The 21645-nt window shown below is 40.5% G+C and overlaps 1 protein-coding gene across 1 annotated transcript; it reads left to right on the forward strand.

Annotated features, from left to right (window-relative positions):
* The first annotated feature begins 405 nt into the window (after window positions 1-405).
* Window positions 406-21614, forward strand: LOC118365643 (growth factor receptor-bound protein 2-like). The gene is made up of 9 exons (XM_052491432.1): window positions 406-684; window positions 7175-7249; window positions 8989-9113; window positions 9550-9641; window positions 9773-9892; window positions 16848-17037; window positions 17428-17523; window positions 17755-17871; window positions 18086-21614. Exons 2-9 carry the CDS (start codon window positions 7189-7191, stop codon window positions 18260-18262), a joined length of 978 nt encoding a protein of 325 aa, XP_052347392.1. The 5' UTR covers window positions 406-684; window positions 7175-7188; the 3' UTR covers window positions 18263-21614.
* The last annotated feature ends 31 nt before the right edge of the window (window positions 21615-21645 follow it).

Consider the following 21645-nt stretch of genomic DNA (forward strand, 5'->3'; position numbering starts at 1 on the left):
TGATGACGCTGGGCCAATTGTCCGCCGCGCTATGGGACTTCCCAATCACGGCCGGATGTGATACAGCCTGGATTCGAACCAGGGACTGTATGGACGCCTCTTGCATTGAGATGCAGTGCCTCAGAATGTTTGTGGTGAAGTCCAAAAGTTCCTTTTGAAAAGGGGCGGTCTCTAACCAAGTGCATTAGCTTTTATTATTTATTGTCACATTATGAATATGATCAGTTTTATTCATCAGCATTTTTGAAGTAAAGTCCAAAAGTTCCTTTTGAAAAGGGGCGGTCTCTAACCAAGAGCATAAGGTTTTATTATTTATTGTCACATTATGATTATGATCAGTTTTATTCATCAGTATTTTTTAAGTAAAGTCCAAAAGTTCCTTTTGAAAAGAGGCGGTCTCTAACCAAGTGCAAGTAACTGGTTCAACTCCGCGTTGGGACATTCAGCTATTGTGCGTTTTGGGGAGGGAACTCGAAAGTCTCAGCGTTGTTATACTTCAATGAAAGGACGCGGAAGTAAACAGTCTTTAACGGATTTGTTTTTACGAATATGACGTTTTCCTTTTGATGCGAACTTGCGAAATGTTGACTGAAATTATGATCTCGTAGGCAAAGCCCTGGCTGGCTGCGTAAATTTCCCGAACTCTTGTGACTGTCAACGCGTGGCTCTTTACATGAGATAAAGGTAAATATCATATTGCAATATACAGTTGACCCATTTGAAGAATGCTTGATTATTCTTACATACGTGATGCAACCATCAATGTAAATGTAATATACCCACTGTTATATGGCTAAACCAAAATGATTTAACTTCTTATAGTGTCATGCTGACTTGAAGACACTGCATGCAGAGCAATCCATTCAACTTCAGCGACTGGTTTATAGTCATCAAAGTCTCTCTCTAATCGTATGAACAGCTGTAACAGTCATACTCACTCCACTTTTTCTATAATGTAATTCATTATAATAATTAGTCAGCTTCCTCTCATCTGAATTGTGAATCATTGCTCTTTAGTGGTTAGAGAACTGTCTCTCTCTCAAGAGTGGTAATCCCTATAATTTGTTGGAAATCTTTTAGATTCTGAATCTATGGCAACTAACCGGACAATTGAAAGAAGTGCCACAGAGCACTTTAACTACCTGTTTGATACAAGAAATAACTGTCCCCAGTAACCAACAGTTGTCCACAGACATTGGTGAAAAGGATATGCAATATAGTTCTGGAGCACATAAGTAGGCTATGAGACAACTCGTCACCATATTATGCAATGGACAACAGGTTTGTTGTGATCAAATGCCCTGAAGCAATATATATATATATATATATATATATATATATTTTAATGGGTACATTCTAGAGGCACACATTCAGTGGATGTGCCGATGATCAGCTTCTTACAGTATAAATGTAGAACAACAAAGATATTATCTTTAACCTAACAGTTGAAACATTTTCCTTATTGCTAAATTATTTGAAAACGACCTTTACATATAGTCCCCATGCCATGGTGATGTGGAAGGTATTTTGAAATAGCTTTTTGCTTGAATGTTTTTTCCTCATTGGTTTGTGTGCTCAGTGCTCTACAAGGTCAAATAGCTTCTCCTCTGGGATGTGGTAATTTATGAGTAGTAGGAAATAAGTTCAACAATAGTTGTATTTATGTGATGAGGAAGTATGTTCATAATGTGTTTTATTTTGATATGAAACTCAGTTCAAATAGAAAGCCACTGAAGAGGACAGGTGCACTATTGAGCAAGCTTTATAAGTTCATGTTTTTTCAGGCTTGTTTTTTTTTTTTGCTAAAACAAGGTCCTCGGTTCAATCATAGTAGGCTAGCCATGTCAGTCTAATTGACATAGTGTGAGCTACTATGGTGTGTCAAATAGATTACAAACAGTACAGTATCACTGGATCTTTCAATGCTTTACATGGTGGTAAATTGTTGTTTACTAAAATATATAGAACTTGTTGAATTTGGATTTCCCATAAATGAGAATGGATGGATATTTATAAATGTATATACAGTATTGTCTAGTGCTGTTCTCCTCAGTGCTGGGTAGTTGGATGTCATAGTTACTCTCAAAAACACATTCTGCACATTCCTCACTAATCTCTGATTTGTGAAGTGTAGGGAAATGTTTCGTGCCTTCACATAGTTAGGCTTTGCATAATGTAAATCCTTAATTATAAAACGTACCGTTTCTAACATTTCCAACAAAGAAAATGATGCACGCTACTCCGTAATAGATCTTACCACTTCTACAATGTCCGATATTTAATAAAGATATCTGTTTAAGACATCATAATCCTATTTCTTTGACTAATGGTGGAATGTTTGGCCCTACAAGACTATATAACAACCGACTGGGCTGTTGAAGAGGCACAAAAGTGCTAAGAAAAAACAGTTGGGAGCTGAAACAATCCAGCTAAAATGAATGTGGGCAGTGAGAGTCGAAACCACTGCAAATATCCCCTTCACCCAGGTCACCGTACCAGGGGAGCTCTAGGGACGTTGGCACGTTGCCAACATGCCCCTGGCCCACCTCACTGGTGACATGTTACTAGAGTAGATCCCCTCTGCTCTGCACTGTCTCTTCCCAGGGGACTCAGCTACTGTTTTGTTACTGTTTTACATGTTTGAGACTTCCATCCTCTCGAGCAGTGGTTCCCAAATGTTTTATAGTCCCGTACCCCTTCAAACATTCAACCTCCAGCTGCGTACCCCTCTAGCACCAGGGTCAGTGCACTCTACAATGTTGTTTTTTGCCATAATTGTAAGCCTGCCACACACACACTATATGATACATTTATTAAACATACGAATGAGTGTGAGTTTTTGTCACAACCCGGCTTGTGGGAAGTGACAAAGAGCTCTTATAGGACCAGGGCACAAATAATAATAATCAATAATTTTTATCTTTATTTAACCATCTTACATATAAAACCTTATTTGTTAATTGGGAATAACACACCACAGGTTAATGAGAAGGGTGTGCTTGAAAGGATGCACATAACTGTAATGGTGGGTTGTATTGGAGAGAGTCTCAGTCTTAAATAATTTTCCACACACAGTCTGTGCCTGTTTTCATGCTAGTGAGGACTGAGAATCCACTCTCACATAGCTACGTGGTTGCAAAGGGCATCATTCTCTTAACAGTGTGATTTGCCAAGGCAGGATACTGAGTGCATGCCAATCCAGAAATCTGGCAGTGGCTTCTGATTAAATAACATTTTCACAGAACCGCTTGTTGCAATTTCGATGAGGCTCTCTTGTTCAGAATCGGTAAGTGGACTGGAGGCAGGGCATAAAAGGGATAAAGAATCCAGTTGTTTATCTCATCCAGTACCTGCATAATTGCGCACCCAATTCACTCAGGTGCTTCGCTATATCACATTTGACATTGTTCGTAAACTTGAGTTCATTTGCACACAAAAAAAATCATACAATGATAGAAAGACCTGTGTTGTCCTTAATCAAGACAGAGAAGAGCTCCAACTTCTTAATCATAGCATCAATTTTGTCCCGCGCATTGAATCTAGTTGCAGAGTGTTCCTTTAATCCTAGATTCAGATCATTCAGGTGAGAAAAAACATCACCCAGATAGGCCAGTCATGTGAGAAACTCATCATCATGCAAGCTGTCAGACAAGTGAAAATTATGGTCAGTAAAGAACTTTAAGCTCATCTCTCAATTAAAAAAACATGTCAATACTTTGCCCCTTGAATACCAGCGCACTTCTGTATATTGTAAAAGCGTTACATGGTCGCTGCCCATATCATTGCATAGTGCAGAAAATACACGAGTTCAGGGGCCTTGCTTTAACAAAGTTAACCATTTTCACTGTTGTGTCCAAAATGTATTTCAAGCTGTCAGGCATTCCCTTGGTAGCAAGAGCCTCTTGGTGGATGCTGCAGTGTACCCAAGTGGCATCGGGAGCAACTGCTTGCATGCGCGTTACCTCTCCTCTATGTCTCCCTGTCATGGCTTTTGTGCCATAAGTACAGATACCAACATGAGCAGCAGCTACGTTTGGCTACATACGGACCGTTAGTGGAATTCCCGCGAGAGAGTAACAGTTAATGTGATTGGATGTTAATTATTTGTCTAGGCTACCTGTATTTGACATTGTGTTGTTGTTTGGCTGAACACTAGATGGTTTCATTTTATTTTTGGCAGTGAAACGAGGCTACTCAGGAGATTAAAAAAACTCACCCAAATGTATAGCCCCGTTGGAAAATATAAATGCACTGTTTGAAAATGTGAAGAAAAACAAATATTATTATTTTTTTTAAAACATGTGAATCACATTTTTATTTGGCGTACCCCCGACGGCATTGTGCGTACAAATACCTGCTCTAGAGCACTCAACTCTGACCCTGTGAGGTCCGGAGCCTGCTGGTTTTCTGTTCTACCTGATAATTAATTGCACACACCTGGTGTCCCAGGTATAAATCAGTCCATAATTAGAGGGGAACAATGAACAAACGCAGTGGAACTTGTTTTGAGATCCAGAGTTGAGTTTTAGGGCTTTAGAGTGACAACAACGTGTGTGTGTGTGTGTGTGTGTGTGTGTGTGTGTGTGTGTGTGTGTGTGTGTGTGTGTGTGTGTGTGTGTGTGTTCACGGCTGTCTAATAGCAGAATTGTCCTGACAGCAGAATGATTAAGTAGTTTATGGGTTGTATTTGACCAGTGTTTTTTACAACGATTTTATCAGTAGTTTATGCTCATTGGGGTTTAGTGGTGGTCAGCGTAGTGTCTTACCTTACTATATCTCTCTCGTCAGCGTAGTGTCTTACCTTACTATATCTCTCTCGTCAGTGTAGTGTCTTACCTTACTATATTTTTCTCGTCAGTGTAGTGTCTTACCTTACTATATCTCTCTCGTCAGTGTAGTGTCTTACCTTACTATATCTCTCTCGTCAGTGTAGTGTCTTACCTTACTATATCTCTCTCGTCAGTGTAGTGTCTTACCTTACTATATCTCTCTCGTCAGTGTAGTGTCTTATCTTACTATATCTCTCTCGTCAGTGTAGTGTCTTACCTTACTATATCTCTCTCGTCAGTGTAGTGTCTTATCTTACTATCTCTCTCTCGTCAGTGTAGTGTCTTACCTTACTATATCTCTCTCGTCAGTGTAGTGTCTTATCTTACTATATCTCTCTCGTCAGTGTAGTGTCTTACCTTACTATATCTCTCTCGTCAGTGTAGTGTCTTATCTTACTATCTCTCTCTCGTCAGTGTAGTGTCTTACCTTACTATATCTCTCTCGTCAGTGTAGTGTCTTATCTTACTATATCTCTCTCGTCAGTGTAGTGTCTTACCTTACTATATCTCTCTTACTATATCTCTCTCGTCAGTGTAGTGTCTTATCTTACTATATCTCTCTCAGTGTAGTGTCTTACCTTACTATATCTCTCTCGTCAGTGTAGTGTCTTACCTTACTATATCTCTCGTCAGTGTAGTGTCTTATCTTACTATATCTCTCTCAGTGTAGTGTCTTATCTTACTATATCTCTCTCGTCAGTGTAGTGTCTTACCTTACTATATCTCTCTCGTCAGTGTAGTGTCTTATCTTACTATATCTCTCTCGTCAGTGTAGTGTCTTACCTTACTATATCTCTCTCGTCAGTGTAGTGTCTTACCTTACTATATCTCTCTCGTCAGTGTAGTGTCTTATCTTACTATATCTCTCTCGTCAGTGTAGTGTCTTATCTTACTATATCTCTTTGTCAGTGCAGTTGACAGTATTTTGAGATTTGTTGGATGTATGCAGTTTATGTATATGCTTTTTCAGCAAGCTGCTGGGATATGTTTTATCTAAAATGATAATGTTTATGAGGGCTAATCTGCAATGGAATCAGGAGGTTCACTTCATTGGTTCCATTCATTAGTTAAACATTAGAGCCATTCGGTGAGGCAAGTGATTTAAAACTGAAGTGCCTGTTTGGCTGCATGCATGTTTTACTGTGTTTACGATACATGGTTTTATGGAGCGAAGGAGTTAGATAACACAGATTGAGTGCACTTCTGTGTACACACATGGTTCAACTGAAGTGGGAATCATTTAGATTAAAGAATTTGTTGAATTTATGTCAATGGAATGTGTCGTGATATCCCTTGACCTTCTCCTTGCTCATCCACACCTCCAAGAAAAAATACTCTTGTTATCATATGTGGGCTACTGAGTGGTACAGCAGTCTGAGGCACTGCATCTCAGTGCAAGAGCTGTCACTATAGTACCTGGTTCGAATCCAGGCTGTATCACATCCGTCAGTGATTGGGAGTCCCATGGGGCGGCGCGCAATTGGCCCAGCGTCGTCCGGATTTGGCCGGAGTAGGCCATCATTGTAAATAATAATTTGTTCTTAACTGACTTGCCTAGTTAAATAAAGGTTACATTTAAAGAACATAATTCTATTAAACTGATATGTGAGCTATTACTGTCAATAAGTTAATATGTTGTGTTGACTTTAGAGAGAGAGACAGAGGAGAGTTTCCTCTGGTTTAATGAATAGTTCCTGTCTGGTAAAGAGAGAGAAAGAGCTACATCTGGGTCTGACAAACACACATAGTTTTAAACGATTCTCTTAATTTAATTGAATTTAATCTTCAGTTGTCCTCATGTTGTTTATGCGGCCTTCCATCCGGCTTAGTAGAGATCTGTGAATGATTCTCATTATCATCTATCTACCCTCACTCATATCCGCTCTGAATAAGACAGAGAGGGGGAACAGAAGGGGTATTTTACTGCAGAGTAGGAGTTTTAATCAGGGTACAGGATTGGAGCCGTGGTGAGCAATAGAAGCTGATACGACAGCGCTGGTATTGTCTCCCTCCGGTGTCTGATGGCTGAATAGGTAGAGAGGTAGGGCTGGGATAGATTTATGAAATTGTATGTAATCATGTGTATCTATGGTTCTGGGGATGGATAATGTATGTGATTTTGGAGCATACACTGCAGACCCCCCTTCAACCACACACACGTGGGAGAGCAGCAAATTGAACATCAAAGATAATTACCATCATGAGATTTCAATCTCTAAAAATTACGCAGTTTTTTTTTTACTTAATTGAAAGGGGAAATGGACAGCTCCTGATGTTGTTTGTCCTCCTCTGACTCGCTCTTCTGCCTGTTCCTCCATGCTCATGTCTGTTTATGTATCCCGTAGGTAAACATTAACACATGGTGAATGCTACGAACTACCGAAACAAGAATTGTTCTCTCCTCAGCTTCGTGACAGAAGGTAAGGGGAAGTGTCTGGCTCAGACAACTTTTCTCTGTTTTGCTTCAATTTTTAAATGATTTTCCAGTTTTCCCATTTCTTTATTTCTCATTTTCCATATCTAAACTTCATAGCTAGGAATAGAAAAAGTTATACTTAGCCTTGTGTTTAGAAGGATACAACTGAACCAAAGGGTTTTGAAACTAAATCAGTGTTCTTATTGCACAACTCCTCTTATGTCATCTCCTCCATTACAATTTTTTTTGTTTTGCGTTTTATCCCACTGAATGTATTTCCCCCATGCAATGGCTGTTACAGCCTCAGGTGCACTATTCACAGATTACAGAATGTACAGCATAGTCTAGTCTAGGCTGGTAACATTTGTATTTTGCAAACCATCACTGCACCACCTCAGCAGAATTACCCCACCAGAGTTAAATTACTGGCAATGTCGACTGTTTAAAACAGTGCAGTTATTTATAGGTTTAATGCAGCCATTTTCATCTCAATATGAAATCATTTCTGATTATCAATGAAGTACCTTACTGGAATTTTTTTCAATTAAAATTGTTAAAAAATATATTTTAAAAAGCTTCTTAGCTAGAAGCAAGCTAGGACTCTCTGTGAGTCGTCTGAGTGAGGAGGAGAACTGAAAACTATAGCTGTTATTGGCAAAGAGGTAGAGGGCTGCGGGTCTGACAGAGATCATTGAGGCGCGATTATAATTGTGCATGCTGCAGGTGGAAGCTGGCAATCAGACAGACAATTTTGGGGATGAGAATATTTCTTTGAAAATGCTACAGACATCTAAATCGGTCTTTCATACAGGACTAGTAAAACATTGTTCTTTTGCATTTTATTATTTTTAGGGGGTGCTGCAGCACTCTCAGCACCCATACTTCCTGTGGCTATGATCAGGTGTGTGTGTGTAGTCTCAATTAAAATAGTATGCTATAGACTATGCATGGGCGGAGAAGCAGGGGGCAGTTATCTTTCCAATGAAATCAACTTCCTAAATATGATTAGGCTGTAGTTTACATTGCCTAGAAATACATATTGATCACCTTTTTTTAATTTTTTTTTATCTCTGTCTGAAAATGGTCCCACTCCTAAAAGGTACGCTATAAAACATTTCTCAAGAGAAAGTGAATGTGTCTGCTCTCTCTCCAACTCTGCTCTCTTCAAACTATGTCTAGCCTATTGGCTGATATAGCCCAGTAACACCGATAGCCTAATATAATGGGCCACGTGAGAATCTCTGGTAATTTGACTTATTTCCTAGGTTATTTTTTGCTAATTTTGATATTGCCTATATAGGGCACACAATTGCTAGGACCATGGCTGGCAAGTGAGCTGCGTCATACTCCTGAAGTAACATTGCGGAATTGCGGTTGGGTTCGGGACACGTTCTTGCAGTAGCGGGTGGGAGTCGGACAGAGAGCCAGGGGGAGGGGGCGGGTGTGGTATCAAAAGCTGCGTGTGCTGCCAGAATGAAGAAATCAGTCCCGCACAGAGTTTGGAACTCTCTTTCATATTGGTCTATTAACTAATTTACTGCCAAAACTCCATCCCACCAAAACAGGATGATATTTCAGGCAATCTTTTTAAACAGCTCTTACACTAAAATGGCATTATCATCATTTTCACAATTTCACAGTATTATTCCAACTTCAGTGTCGAAATATATCTAAAACACAGGAATTAACTGCACTGTAGTTTGCTTACTTTGAAACTACCAACCCACAACTCTCATTCCATAGACCGACTGCAGTCCTATTCCAACTCTTTGACCCTTCCACCGCTCGCCATGGAAGCCAGAGGAAAGTATGAGTTTAATGCTACGGCTGAGGATGAGCTGAGCTTCCGAAAGGGAGACATCCTGAAAGTGAGTATGACCTGAGAGAGAATTTGTATTTTTTTATTTTACCTTTATTTAACTAGGCAAGTCGGTTAAGAACAAATTCTTATTTTCAATGATGGCCTAGGAACAGTGGGTTAGCTGCCTGTTCAGGGGCAGAACGACAGATTTGTGCCTTGTCAGGTCGGGGGTTTGAACTTGCAACCTTCCGGTTACTAGTCCAACGCTTTAACCACTAGGCTACCCTGCTGCCGAGGAGACACATTAAAACTCAGAATAGCGTGCCATAGTAAGACTAAAGAATGACAGCAGTACAACGGAGTGTGGGACTTGGCTTTAAAGACACATTCCACTAATCTAATTCCTAAATTCTACACACAAGGTTCTACTGTTGTATTCTGCTGTAATATTAAATCTAAACAGTGAGCTCTGTTGTTTTTGTATATCTCTGTTCCCTAATCAGATTCTAGGTAGTCAAGATGAGTGGTTTAAGGCAGAGCTGCATGGACAGGAAGGCTTTGTGCCCCAAAACTACATTGAAAGACAAACCCCAAGGTGAAATAAAGTTAAGGTTTAGTCATTCTCATCCATAAAATGTATTTGAACACACACATACAAAATGAGTTTGTATGCTTACAGTAAGTACAGTATAGCCACATCTGTATACTGTATCTCTCTCTGTCCAGCTGGTTCAAGGAGACGGCAAGCCGCAGCTCTGCTGAGGAGCTCCTGATGTCTAGGGAGGTGGGGGGATTCCTGATCCGTGGCAGTCAGAGCTCCCCTGGAGAATTCTCCATCTCTGTCAGGTGGGTGGGTGTAGGCTCAGGCCAGGATATTACAGGGAGCTAGCTCACTGTATACAAAACAGTACCTAGGGGGGGGGGGTTAGAGTTTGCACCGCATGTACTCTGTAAAATGTGGTAACATGTTAACCTGCAAAACTCATCTGTGAACATTTTCAAAATCTCCCTCCATTTCTCATGAAATGTCTATGAGCCAGGGGAAAAGTTCAGTTTCTGTAGGCTATACTTGATATTACTGGTACAGCTTTTCCTTGCAATATCTAACATAAGCCAGCAGGGGACAATGAAAGTACTGCACCAGAGAAACAGTTGACTTTGGATTGATTTATGGAATAGGACAGGACACAACTAAATTGTTTGAATCATAACTCATCACATCCTGTCATTGTTTATTTATTTTTATTTAACCAGGATAAGCCCATTGAGACCCAGAGTTTCTTTTTCAAGGGAGACCTGGCCAAGAAGGCAGCAACATTCAATACATTACAGAATTAAAACATACAGCAACATGATCCAGCCTAAACAAGTCTCCCATCAATATTTTAAATTCATTCAGTGGCACTAACATATCTAGATGAAACATGGATTGTAGACTATTCCATGCGTCTAGTACACAAAAAGAGAAGGCAGTCTTGCCTAATACTGTGAATGTCCGGGGGACTTTAAGTAGCCACCACCTAGCAGACCGGGTATGGTAACTGCAGGTGGTGAAGGAGACCAGACTACAGAGGTAAAGAGGGAGTTTACCCAAAAGGGCTTTGTAGATGAACACATACTTTATATGCGCAGAAAGATACAAATGTGAGGTCCAACCTACCATTTGGTACAAGGTGCAATGGTAGTCGAGTGACTTGGCATTTGTAATAAAGCGCAAGGATGCATGATAGACTGGACACTATGTAAGACGGAGGAGGTTGCATGCATATACAACAAGTCACCATAATCAATGAGAGAGAGAAAAGTGGCCTGAACAAGCTTCTTTCCAGCCAGAAGCGGGAAGCAAGCCTTATTACGAAAATAAAAACCCAATTTCAATTTAAGCTTTGTCACAAGATTGTCCACATGAACTTTAAAGGATAACTTGTCATCCAACCAAATACCTAGGTATTTGTAGGATGACACTTTTTCAATGGATAAGCCACCAGATGTGACAATGCTAACGTTCTCTGGCAGAGTTCTAGCTCTGGTAAAGGTGATGAATTTAGTTTTTGGTACATTCAAGACCAGTTTGAGACCATAACGGGAGGCCTGCAGTGACTGAAAAGCAGTCTGGAGCTTCAACAGCCTGAACCAGAGAAGGAGCACATGAATATATGACTGTATTATCTGCATATAGATGTAAATTTGCTGGTTGCATCCCATTTCCCAAATCATTAATACAAATTGAGAACAACACAGGAGCTCAAATGGAACCCTGAGGCACGCCTCTATTAATCTCAAGAAAGCTAGACTTGTGATTGTCAGAACATATTGTGTTCTGTCAGAAAGATAGTTCCTAAACCAATTTACTGCCAGAGACACACCAATGTTTCTGAGTCTAGCTAGCAACAATTCATGGTCAACTGAATCAAAGGCCTTTGATAAATCCACAAACAGAGCAGCACAATGTTGATAAAAAGCAAGTCCATTAATGATGTTGTTTGCCACTGCTATAGCTGCAGTTGTGGTGCTGTGCCCCAATCTAAAGCCAGACTGAACCAGTATGTTTTTTTCCATTAAGAAGTTTAACTGTGAGTTCACTAGGGATTCTTAGACTTTGGCCAGGATAGGGAGTTTAGAGATAGGACTATATAGTTTTTAGCATCTGAGGGATCTCCACCCTTTAGCAGCGGGAGGACATAAGCTGATTTCCAAATGCCAGGTATGGAATTGGTCAAGAGACTCTAGTTGAAAATGTGAGCAACAGGTTCAGTAATAATATCAGCTGCTATCTTTAAGAGGTAGGGGTCCAAGTTGTCTGGACCTGCAGACATTTTAGTATCTATAGCAGTGGCGTGCCGTGGGCCTGGGGCCTGGGCCTGGGGCCTTCAGTGAGGTCCTACACAGTCCCACCCGAATTAATCCACCTCTTATTACCATCATTATGATGCCATGGCTCTAGACACTATACATTTAGACAGAAACGCAGTATAACCAGGCGTTGCGTCACCTTGAAATTGACATTTTTATTCAGAGAATTGCAGGGGAAGAGTACAATACAGTACAGTTCAACTAATAGGCAAGAACATAGTCGAGTGCAACAGAGTTATATTAATATTCTTCTTCTATCCATTTATGGTCCACAAACTTTGAAATTTAAGTACAAAAAAATTATATACAGTGTGTTCACTAAACAGCGCATTGTCGCACCCAAAGCAGTTTCACCGTGATGATAAAGACATAACTATTCACTGAAAATAAAAGAAAGAAAACAAATAATTTGCAACAGGCTATTTGCCATTTTATTTTGTTAATATATAGGCTATTTAATATTAACCAAATAAAATGCGAAACATACAGTGCCTTGCGAAAGTATTTGGGCCCCCTTGAACTTTGCGACCTATTGCCACATTTCAGGCTTCAAACATAAAGATATAAAACTGTATTTTTTTGTGAAGAATCAACAACAATTGGGACACAATCATGAAGTGGAACGACATTTATTGGATATTTCAAACTTTTTTAACAAATCAAAAACTGAAAAATTGGGCGTGCAGAATTATTCAGCCCCTTTACTTTCAGTGCAGCAAACTCTCTCCAGAAGTTCAGTGAGGATCTCTGAATCCAATGATCCAATATTGACCTAAATAACTAATGATGCTAAATACAATCCACCTGTGTGTAATCAAGTCTCCGTATAAATGCACCTGCACTGTGATAGTCTCAGAGGTCCGTTAAAAGCACAGAGAGCATCATGAAGAACAAGGAACACACCAGGCAGGTCCGAGATACTGTTGTGAAGAAGTTTAAAGCCGAATTTAAACACCCCAAGGAGCACTGTGCAAGCGATAATATTGAAATGGAAGGAGTATCAGACCACTGCAAATCTACCAAGACCTGGCCGTCCCTCTAAACTTTCAGCTCATACAAGGAGAATACTGATCAGAGATGCAGCCAAGAGGCCCATGATCACTCTGGATGAACTGCAGAGATCTACAGCTGAGGTGGGAGACTCTGTCCATAGGACAACAATCGTATATTGCACAAATCTGGCCTTTATGGAAGAGTGGCAAGAAGAAAGCCATTTCTTAAAGATATCCATAAAAAGTGTTGTTTAAAGTTTGCCACAAGCCACCTGGGAGACACACCAAACATGTGGAAGAAGGTGCTCTGGTCAGATGAAACCAAAATTTAACTTTTTGGCAACAATGCAAAACGTTATGTTTGGCGTAAAAGCAACACAGCTCATCACCCTGAACACATCATCCCCACTTTCAAACATGGTGGTGGCAGCATCGTGGTTTGGGCCTGCTTTTCTTCAGCAGGGACAGGGAACATGGTTAAAATTGATGGGAAGATAGATGGAGCCAAATACAGGACCATTGTGGAAGAACCTGATGGAGCCAAATACAGGACCATTGTGGAAGAACCTGATGGAGTCTGCAAAAGACCTGAGACTGGGACGGAGATTTGTCTTCCAACAAGACAATGATCCAAAACATAAAGCAAAATCTACAATGGAATGGTTCAAAAATAAACAAATCCAGGTGTTAGAATGGCCAAGTCAAAGTTCAGACCTGAATCCAATCGAGAATCTGTGGAAAGAACTGAAAACTGCTGTTCACAAATGCTCTCCATCCAACCTCACTGAGCTCGAGCTGTTTTGCAAGGAGGAATGAGAAAAAATTTCAGTCTCTCAATGTGCAAAACTGATAGACACACCCCAAGCAACTTACAGCTGTAATCGCAGCAAAAGGTGGCGCTACAAAGTATTAACTTAAGGGGGCTGAATAATTTTGCAAGCCTAATTTTTCAGTTTTTGATTTGTTAAAGTTTGAAATATCCAATAAATGTCGTTCCACTTCATGATTGTGTCCCACTTGTTGTTGATTCTTCACAAAAAAATACAGTTTATATCTTTATGTTTGAAGCCTGAAATGTGGCAAAAGGTCGCAAAGTTCAAGGGGGCCGAATACTTTCGCAAGGCACTGTACATTACAGTCAGTTCTGTTTTTAGCTTGGATAGGTCGAACAGTGTTCCGTGACTCTCTGTTAAGCTGGAGAAGGCTGTTTGCGGGAATCTGGGGGTCCAGCAGGGAGAGAAACATACATTTTTCGTGGTCTTGAAACCTGTTTCGTATCTGGCAAAGAATGTTGTCCAGAATATTGCTGTAGAGTTGTTAGTAGTATGTGCGAGGGTCTCCTGGTGCTGGGCCTCTGCGTGCGCTGGGTGAACTTGAGATGCGCACTGTGTCATCGTAGATTTGACTGAACCTGTGCCTCTCTCGCTCAATTGTAATAATAGGCATTCCCAGCAGTACAGTTTGCAGTGCTTCTCGGAGCCTGTGAGCCATTGATAGCGCTCGTAGTTGGACCTTTGAAAGTGGCGAGCGAACCCCTTTCCCGCCTGTGACAGGCTTTGTAGCATCGGCGTCGGGCGACCTCTCCTTACAATGTCTAACTTTTCTTGAGAAGTTTGTCTTGAGAATGGCGTTATAATTATATCCTCGACCAAATCGATATCTTCTCCTCCTTCCGCCAGCTTAGTAGTACGCTAATTAATTTGTTTATCTAATTCAGTTTCCTAGTTCTGAGGTTCTGCATAGACCTGCCCATAGGACCTGCCTCTCAATATTGGTAATCCAATCAAAAGACGTGCACGCACTACGCCTGCTAGCTGGCTCCTGTGTAACACTGGAGCCAGCCAGCAGGCGTACAATAGCCAACTCTAAAGCTGATTGGTTGACACAAAATTGTAATTTCCATTCACTTTAAGCTACAATCGCCCGCACTGTTGATTCTGAAGGCCTGAGGGCAGATTTTAGACCCCCTGGCAACACATGATGGCTGAATATGATTGGATAAAAGATCTAACATAAAGACCAGCCCTCCAAATCTCAACCTGGGGCTGAAAGCAGTGCAACCAAGAGGAAAGCTATGAAATGAAGAGTATAACTCTTACTCTGGGGAATAATTTAATACATATTTGTGGGAAAATATATTTTTAAAAAGAATAATATTCAGATTATGTTTAGGCCAGCAGAGAAGGCCTTGCTGGCCCTGACGGTCCACCACTGGTCTATAGCCTTTAGTGCTTTATAGACCTCAGTATAAGAAACAGGCTCAAAGATCAAATGGTTGACATCAAATCAAATGTATTTATATAGCCCTTCATACATCAGCTGATATCTCAAAGTGCTGTACAGAAACCCAGCCTAAAACCCCAAACAGCAAGCAATGCAGGTGTAGAAGCAAGGTGGCTAGGAAAAACTCCTTAGAAAGGCCAAAACCTAGGAATAAACCTAGAGAGGAACCAGGCTATGAGGGGTGGCCAGTCCTCTTCTGGCTGTGCCGGGTGGAGATTATAACAGAACATGGCCAAGATGTTCATAAATGACCTCATGGTCAAATAATAATAATCACAGTAGTTGTCGAGGGTGCGGCAAATCAGCACCTTAGGAGTAAATGTCAGTTGGCTTTTCATAGCCGATCATTAAGAGTATCTCTACCTTTCCTGCTGTCTCTAGAGAGTTGAAAACAGCAGGTCTGGGACAGGTAACACGTCCTGTGAACAGGTTCCATAGCAGCAGGCAGAACAGTTGAAACTGGAGCAGCAGCACGGCCAGGTGGACTGGGGACAGCAAGGAGTCATCATGCCAGGTAGTCCTGAGGCATGGTCCTAGGGCTCAGGTCCTCCGAGAGAGAAAGAAATAGAGAATTAGAAAGAGCATACTTAAATTCACACAGGACACGGGATAAGACAGGAGAAGTACTCCAGATATAACAGACTGACCCTAGCCCCCCAACACATAAACTACTGCAGCATAAATACTGGAGGCTGAGACAGGAGGGGTCAGGAGACACTGTGGCCCCATCCGATGATACCCCCGGACAGGGCCAAACAGGTAGGATATAACCCCACCCACTTTTCCAAAGCACAGCCCCCACACCACTAGAGGGATATCTTCAACCACCAACTTACCATCCTGAGACAAGGCCGAGTATAGCCCACAAAGATCTCCGCCACGGCACAACCCAAGGGGGGGCGCCAACCCACACAGGAAGATCACATCATGAGGGCCTATATCATAGTTGACTGTAACAGAGCTGACATTAGAGGCCTGGGGCCCACCATTATCAACAACTGAACCAGCAGATATGAAGTGCTTGTTAAAAAAAAACTACAATATGGGCTTTATCCTTCACTTCATTAGAATCCATCATTAAATGGTCAGGAAGGCCAGAGGATACATTAGAACCTGATACTGATTTGATTAGCTTCCAGAACTTGGTAGGGTTGTTTAGGTTCTCTGTGACTGCATTTAAATAGTAATCTGATTTGGACTTCCTGATCAACCCTGTGTATTTGTTTCTTAGCGCTCTGAAGGAGGCCCAGTCAACAGGAGCATTTGTATGTCTAGCTTGAGCCCAAGAGATATTTCTCTTTCTAATTAATTCTGCCAAGTTATCTGAAAACCAACGATTGTCCCTTCCACTTATTCTAAAAGTCTTCACAGGGGCATGCTTATCACAAATCGACACAAATGTCATATACAAATAGTCCCAGGCAGTGTCAACCAGGGTTGGGGTCAATTCCATTTCAATTCCAATGACTTCAGACACTAAACCAAATTCAAATTCCAAATCTTCCTCATTGAAAAGCATTGGAAATAATTGGAATTGGAATGTCAGTGTACTTCCTGAATTGACTGGAATTGAATTGGAATTGACCCTAAACCTGCATTGTACTGTATGTGACTAAGAGGCCAGATGTTGTGTTGTGACATGCTTCACTGATATATAATACCTTTCCCCTCAGACATGAGTTTGACGTGCAGCATTTCAAAGTGATGAAGGACAGCAAAGGCCACTACTTCCTGTGGTCAGAGAAGTTCACTTCCCTCAACAAGCTGGTGGACTTCTACAAGAACACCTCCATCTCCAAGCAACGGGGCATCTACCTTAGAGACGGTAGCCGGGATGACCAGAGCCCATCCGCACCCCAACCGGTATTTCAGCCGTATATTATCTCAGTTCCATCAATTCTTTAGTGAAGCCTTCCTTCCCTTTCTTGACTTCCCACTCTTCTGTATCTTCTGTATTCTCAAGCACACATACAGGAACTGAAATCAGTGAGCTATTGCAAAAGAATGGTCAATTAACCAATGGTATTGGTCTATTAACCAATGTACTGCATGGTGATGTCACCATGGAAAACCTAACCTCTACACAGAAGGTCCTGTGTAGATTGTACTTTCAACCATCAACTATCGGGAAATCACACTGATCAAATGTTTTTGCTAGTTTCATCAGCTGTTGTACAATAGGATATAAAAACTACATTTTGACTGCACTGGGCCTTTATTAACCCTTTCCTGTCCACATCCTTCTGTTGTCAGTTGAAGAGGGGGAGTCTACCTGAGGAGAGGAGCTATGGGGCCCCTACTGCAGCCACGTCACACCGCAGGGCCTCAGACCTTCCTCACAGTCAGCAGGTAAACACCACTCACCCCAAAGTACAAACCTACACTACCTACAATGCAGTCTTTTGAATCACGTCGGTTTTTCAGAAGCTGCTATGTACCATGGTCATGTAAAACTATGTCATTGCTTTTATTTGATTGCATTGGGTTTGTAATGCTTTACTGTGATTCTGAGACATGCTGTAGGTTGGTTTAAAGGTTAGAGTCTGACCTGAGTTCAACCTCTCTCCTCTCTTCCCCCAGAGTAAGAGACCTGGGATGGAGGAGAGGGCTCACACCATAGGCACTCCTGGTAGAAACACCCCCCTAACCTCTCTCGCAGCCCCCCAAAAGACATCTGAAACTATACCTCATTCACAGGTACAGTAAGCCTACTGTAGTCAGTAAATAGGGGCACATCCTTGATGTCCTCTGAAATTACTGGTTCCTATGGCCAACTATTATCTAACGTGTGTGTGTGTGTGTGTGTGTGTGTGTGTGTGTGTGTGTGTGTGTGTGTGTGTGTGTGTGTGTGTGTGTGTGTGTGTGTGTGTGTGTGTGTGTGTGTGTGTGTGTGTGTGTGTGTGTGTACCAGAGGGCAGTCATACAGGTGAAAGCAGTGTACGACTTCACAGCGGAGGAAGGGGACGAGCTAGGCTTCCGTGCAGGTGATGTCATTGACATTTTGGATCACTCTGATCCATCGTGGTGGAAAGGAAGATTGCGGGGTAAAAGTGGTCTGTTCCCTGCCAACTATACCACACCTTTATGAGGAAAGCTTAGAGAGAGAGTTGTTGCTCTTTGGGCTTCTCCAATCATATGGACTGTGATGATAAGAGTTGGGCAACACACAGAAACTTCAGCAGCCCAAACTATAGGACTAAAAAGAAATTGGTTCACAGTTGATTTCTGATAACATATGCTCACACATTTATTTTAATTTTAAAGCTGGTGCTCAGCATAATACAATTGACATACCTAAATGACATTGATTTATAAGCAGAGGTGGACTTACCATTAGGCAGAAGAGGCAATTGCCTCAGGCCTCACATCATCAAGGTGCCTTCTGAGCTGGGCATAATAATAAAAAATCTTCTTTTTTTCCTCAATAATGTCTCTGCATGAGACCCCACAACTGGTTTATAATAATGGACTATTCCAACTCTATAGAGTTCCCGTGCATTGTTTCACGCGATATGATTGCAAATTTGACTTTCATTGTAATTAAGCTGTATCAATGAGGTGCTTTCACAGCCGGATAGAGAAATGTGCAATTAATGCAACCAGTGAAAATAAAGAGAAAGAAAGAAGATTTAACAGAAAAAATGTTGTAAGTTAATGCGTTTCTTTAGTCAAAAGACAAGTGCTGCATGTAATACTGACATTGTCATTGAGGCAGAAGACATGTATGTGTAGACAATGTATCTGATGTAATCTGGCCAAACAGAGCATGGCATGTCATTCGCTTTTTGGCCAGACAGAATCAGATACATTGGAAGCATATAGAAAGACAGGGGCGTTGTTTGGCTCACTAGGATAATCGGATCATCTCCAGTGAGATAGTTTGTCACTTGCAAATTGAAGGAAATTGTTTGGATGCTACTTTAAGAAGTGATTGTTTGACAATCAGATGGAAACATCATGACCTGTTGTGTTAATTTTAATCACAACCACCGCCCCCACAGGAGGCCTTTTGCCTTTTGGTAGGCCGTTATTGTAAATAAGAATTTGTTCTTAACTGACTTGCCTAGTTAAATAAAGGTTACAGGTTAAACAAAAATGACACATTAAAATGTCATTTCTTTTGACAGTCTTTACTCTAAAACCCATAACAAAATGTTGTGCACCCAAATCACTAAGTCCGCCCCTGTTTGTAAGGGAACTTCCACAACCCAACTACAGTGTCATATCCATTGGAGGTTGAAAACTGGGAGCTTTGCTGCCACACATTTACTGTATGGTACTACACTTTTTGTATTGCTACCTTTTTGTATTGTTTGTAGCGCTTGCTTTTAATTGTAAGGTCTCCATAGCAAATGATGTCTTGTTAGTGAACTTCCAAATTTACAATGTCAGTTTGGGTATGCTTGTCATCTGTCTAAATTAAAACAATGATGTATATAAACCCTGGCTTGCTGATGCTATGTATTGGCCAATGTGATGCTTTGAAGCCACCGGTCGGCCATATTGTCACTCCTCAAAAGCAGTCTTCCATAGGAATACTTCAGTATTTAATTTAAATGTTTTTAGGACAAAATGACATGTATTTTTTGTTGTAGTTGAGAAAGTATTTTCAAAAAATTACTCTAATGATCTGACACTGAGAACTACACTCCTGACCTGCAGTGTTGGGTAATGGTGAACTACATGTAATTCAACTAGTAATTTAACTACATTTTGGGGTAGCTCAGTGGTAGTTGAACTAAATTCAATCTAGGTAGTGTTTTCAGTAGTTATTAATTTTTTTTTGCAATGTAACTACTGGAAATACACACTACTTTTTATTTAAAATAAAGTAAAATATGAGTGAAGTAGGCAATCGTTTCCATTCTTTTTCAGCATCAGATTTGCCTAATCCAATTACTTTAGCATGACATTGCAAAAAAAAAGGAATTAACTACTGAAAACACTACCTAGATTTGAATATAGTCTTGCAATTTGTAGTCTATGACATTTCAGATTTACATATGATAATTTTTCACAAACAAGTTTGGATGTAGTAAACTACATTTCAAAGTAACTTTAGTTACGTAAACTATATTTTCCTTAAGGGAATCATTAGTGTAGCTTAACTTCTTCCAGAGTGAAGTAATTAGTGGCTTGGTAAACTAGCCTACAGTACCAGTCAAAAATTTGGACACACCTACTCATTCAAGGTTTTTCTTTATTTTGTACTTTGTATAATACTAGTGAAGACATAAAAACTATGAAATATCACATAGGAAATCATGTAGTATGCAAAAAAACAGTTTATTCAAAGTAGCCACTCTTTGCCTAGATGACAGCTTTGCACACTCTTGGCATTCTCTCAACCAGCTTCACCTGGAATGCTTTTCCAACAGTCTTGAAGGAGTTCCCACATATGCTGAGCACTTGTTGGCTGCTTTTCCTTCACTCTGAAACGTTAAACGTTCTTGACATTTTCCGGATTGACTGACCTTCATGTCATAGTATTGATGGACTGTCATTTCTCTTTGCTTATTTGAGCTGTTCATGCCATAATATGGACTTGGTCTTTGACCAAATAAGGCTATCTTCTGTATACCACCCCTACCTTGTCACAACACAACTGATTGGCTCAAACACATTGAGAAGGAAAGAAATTCCACAAATTAACTTTTTACAAGGCACACCTGTTAAGTGAAATGCATTCCCGGTGACTACCTCATGAAGCTGGTTGAGAGAATGCAAAGTGTGCAAACCTGTCATCAAAGGCTACTTTGAAGAATCTCAAATCTCAAATATATTTGTATTAATAACACTTTTTTTTGGTTACTACATGATTCCCTTTGTGTTATGTCATAGTTTTGATGTCTTTACTATTACTCTACAATGTAGAACATAGTAAAATAAATTAAAACCCTGCAATGAGTAAGTGTTTCCAAACTTTTGACTGGTACTGTATATTTTCAGAGTAGCTTCACTGCTGACCTGTGACCAAATGTTTTTTTTATGTATGTCACAGAACCAGAGCATCCAAGAAAAGTATCAGGGTCTGATAAATACATTTGGAATTTAACTGTTTTGGTTTTTGCTTTGAGTCATTTCATTTTAGTTGGCTAGACATTACAACATCATGTAGGCTTTATCTATTTATCTGTATTGAGTTCTATGTTAAACCTATAAGCCTATACACTACAGTTTGAATGTGCTTTACGTGACACCACTCAATTCTTGGTTGGCCTTTATGGAAATTCAAAATAATCACATTCTCCATGCAATAATTACCCCAACAACACACAAAGATGGCGCCGTACTGTATGGTTGCTATTTTGTGATTATTTGTCCTTGTTTTATAGTAAGCCTACTACTTATTGATTACTGCATTGTTGGGAAAGAGTTTGCAAGAAAGCCATTTCACTGTTCTTGTGCACGTGACAATAAAACTTGACATTTGAACCTGATTATAACAGTTTAGAACTCCTCCCCCTACCT

This window comes from Oncorhynchus keta, chromosome 32 (assembly GCF_023373465.1).
Source record: "Oncorhynchus keta strain PuntledgeMale-10-30-2019 chromosome 32, Oket_V2, whole genome shotgun sequence".
Classification (NCBI taxonomy): domain Eukaryota; kingdom Metazoa; phylum Chordata; class Actinopteri; order Salmoniformes; family Salmonidae; genus Oncorhynchus; species Oncorhynchus keta.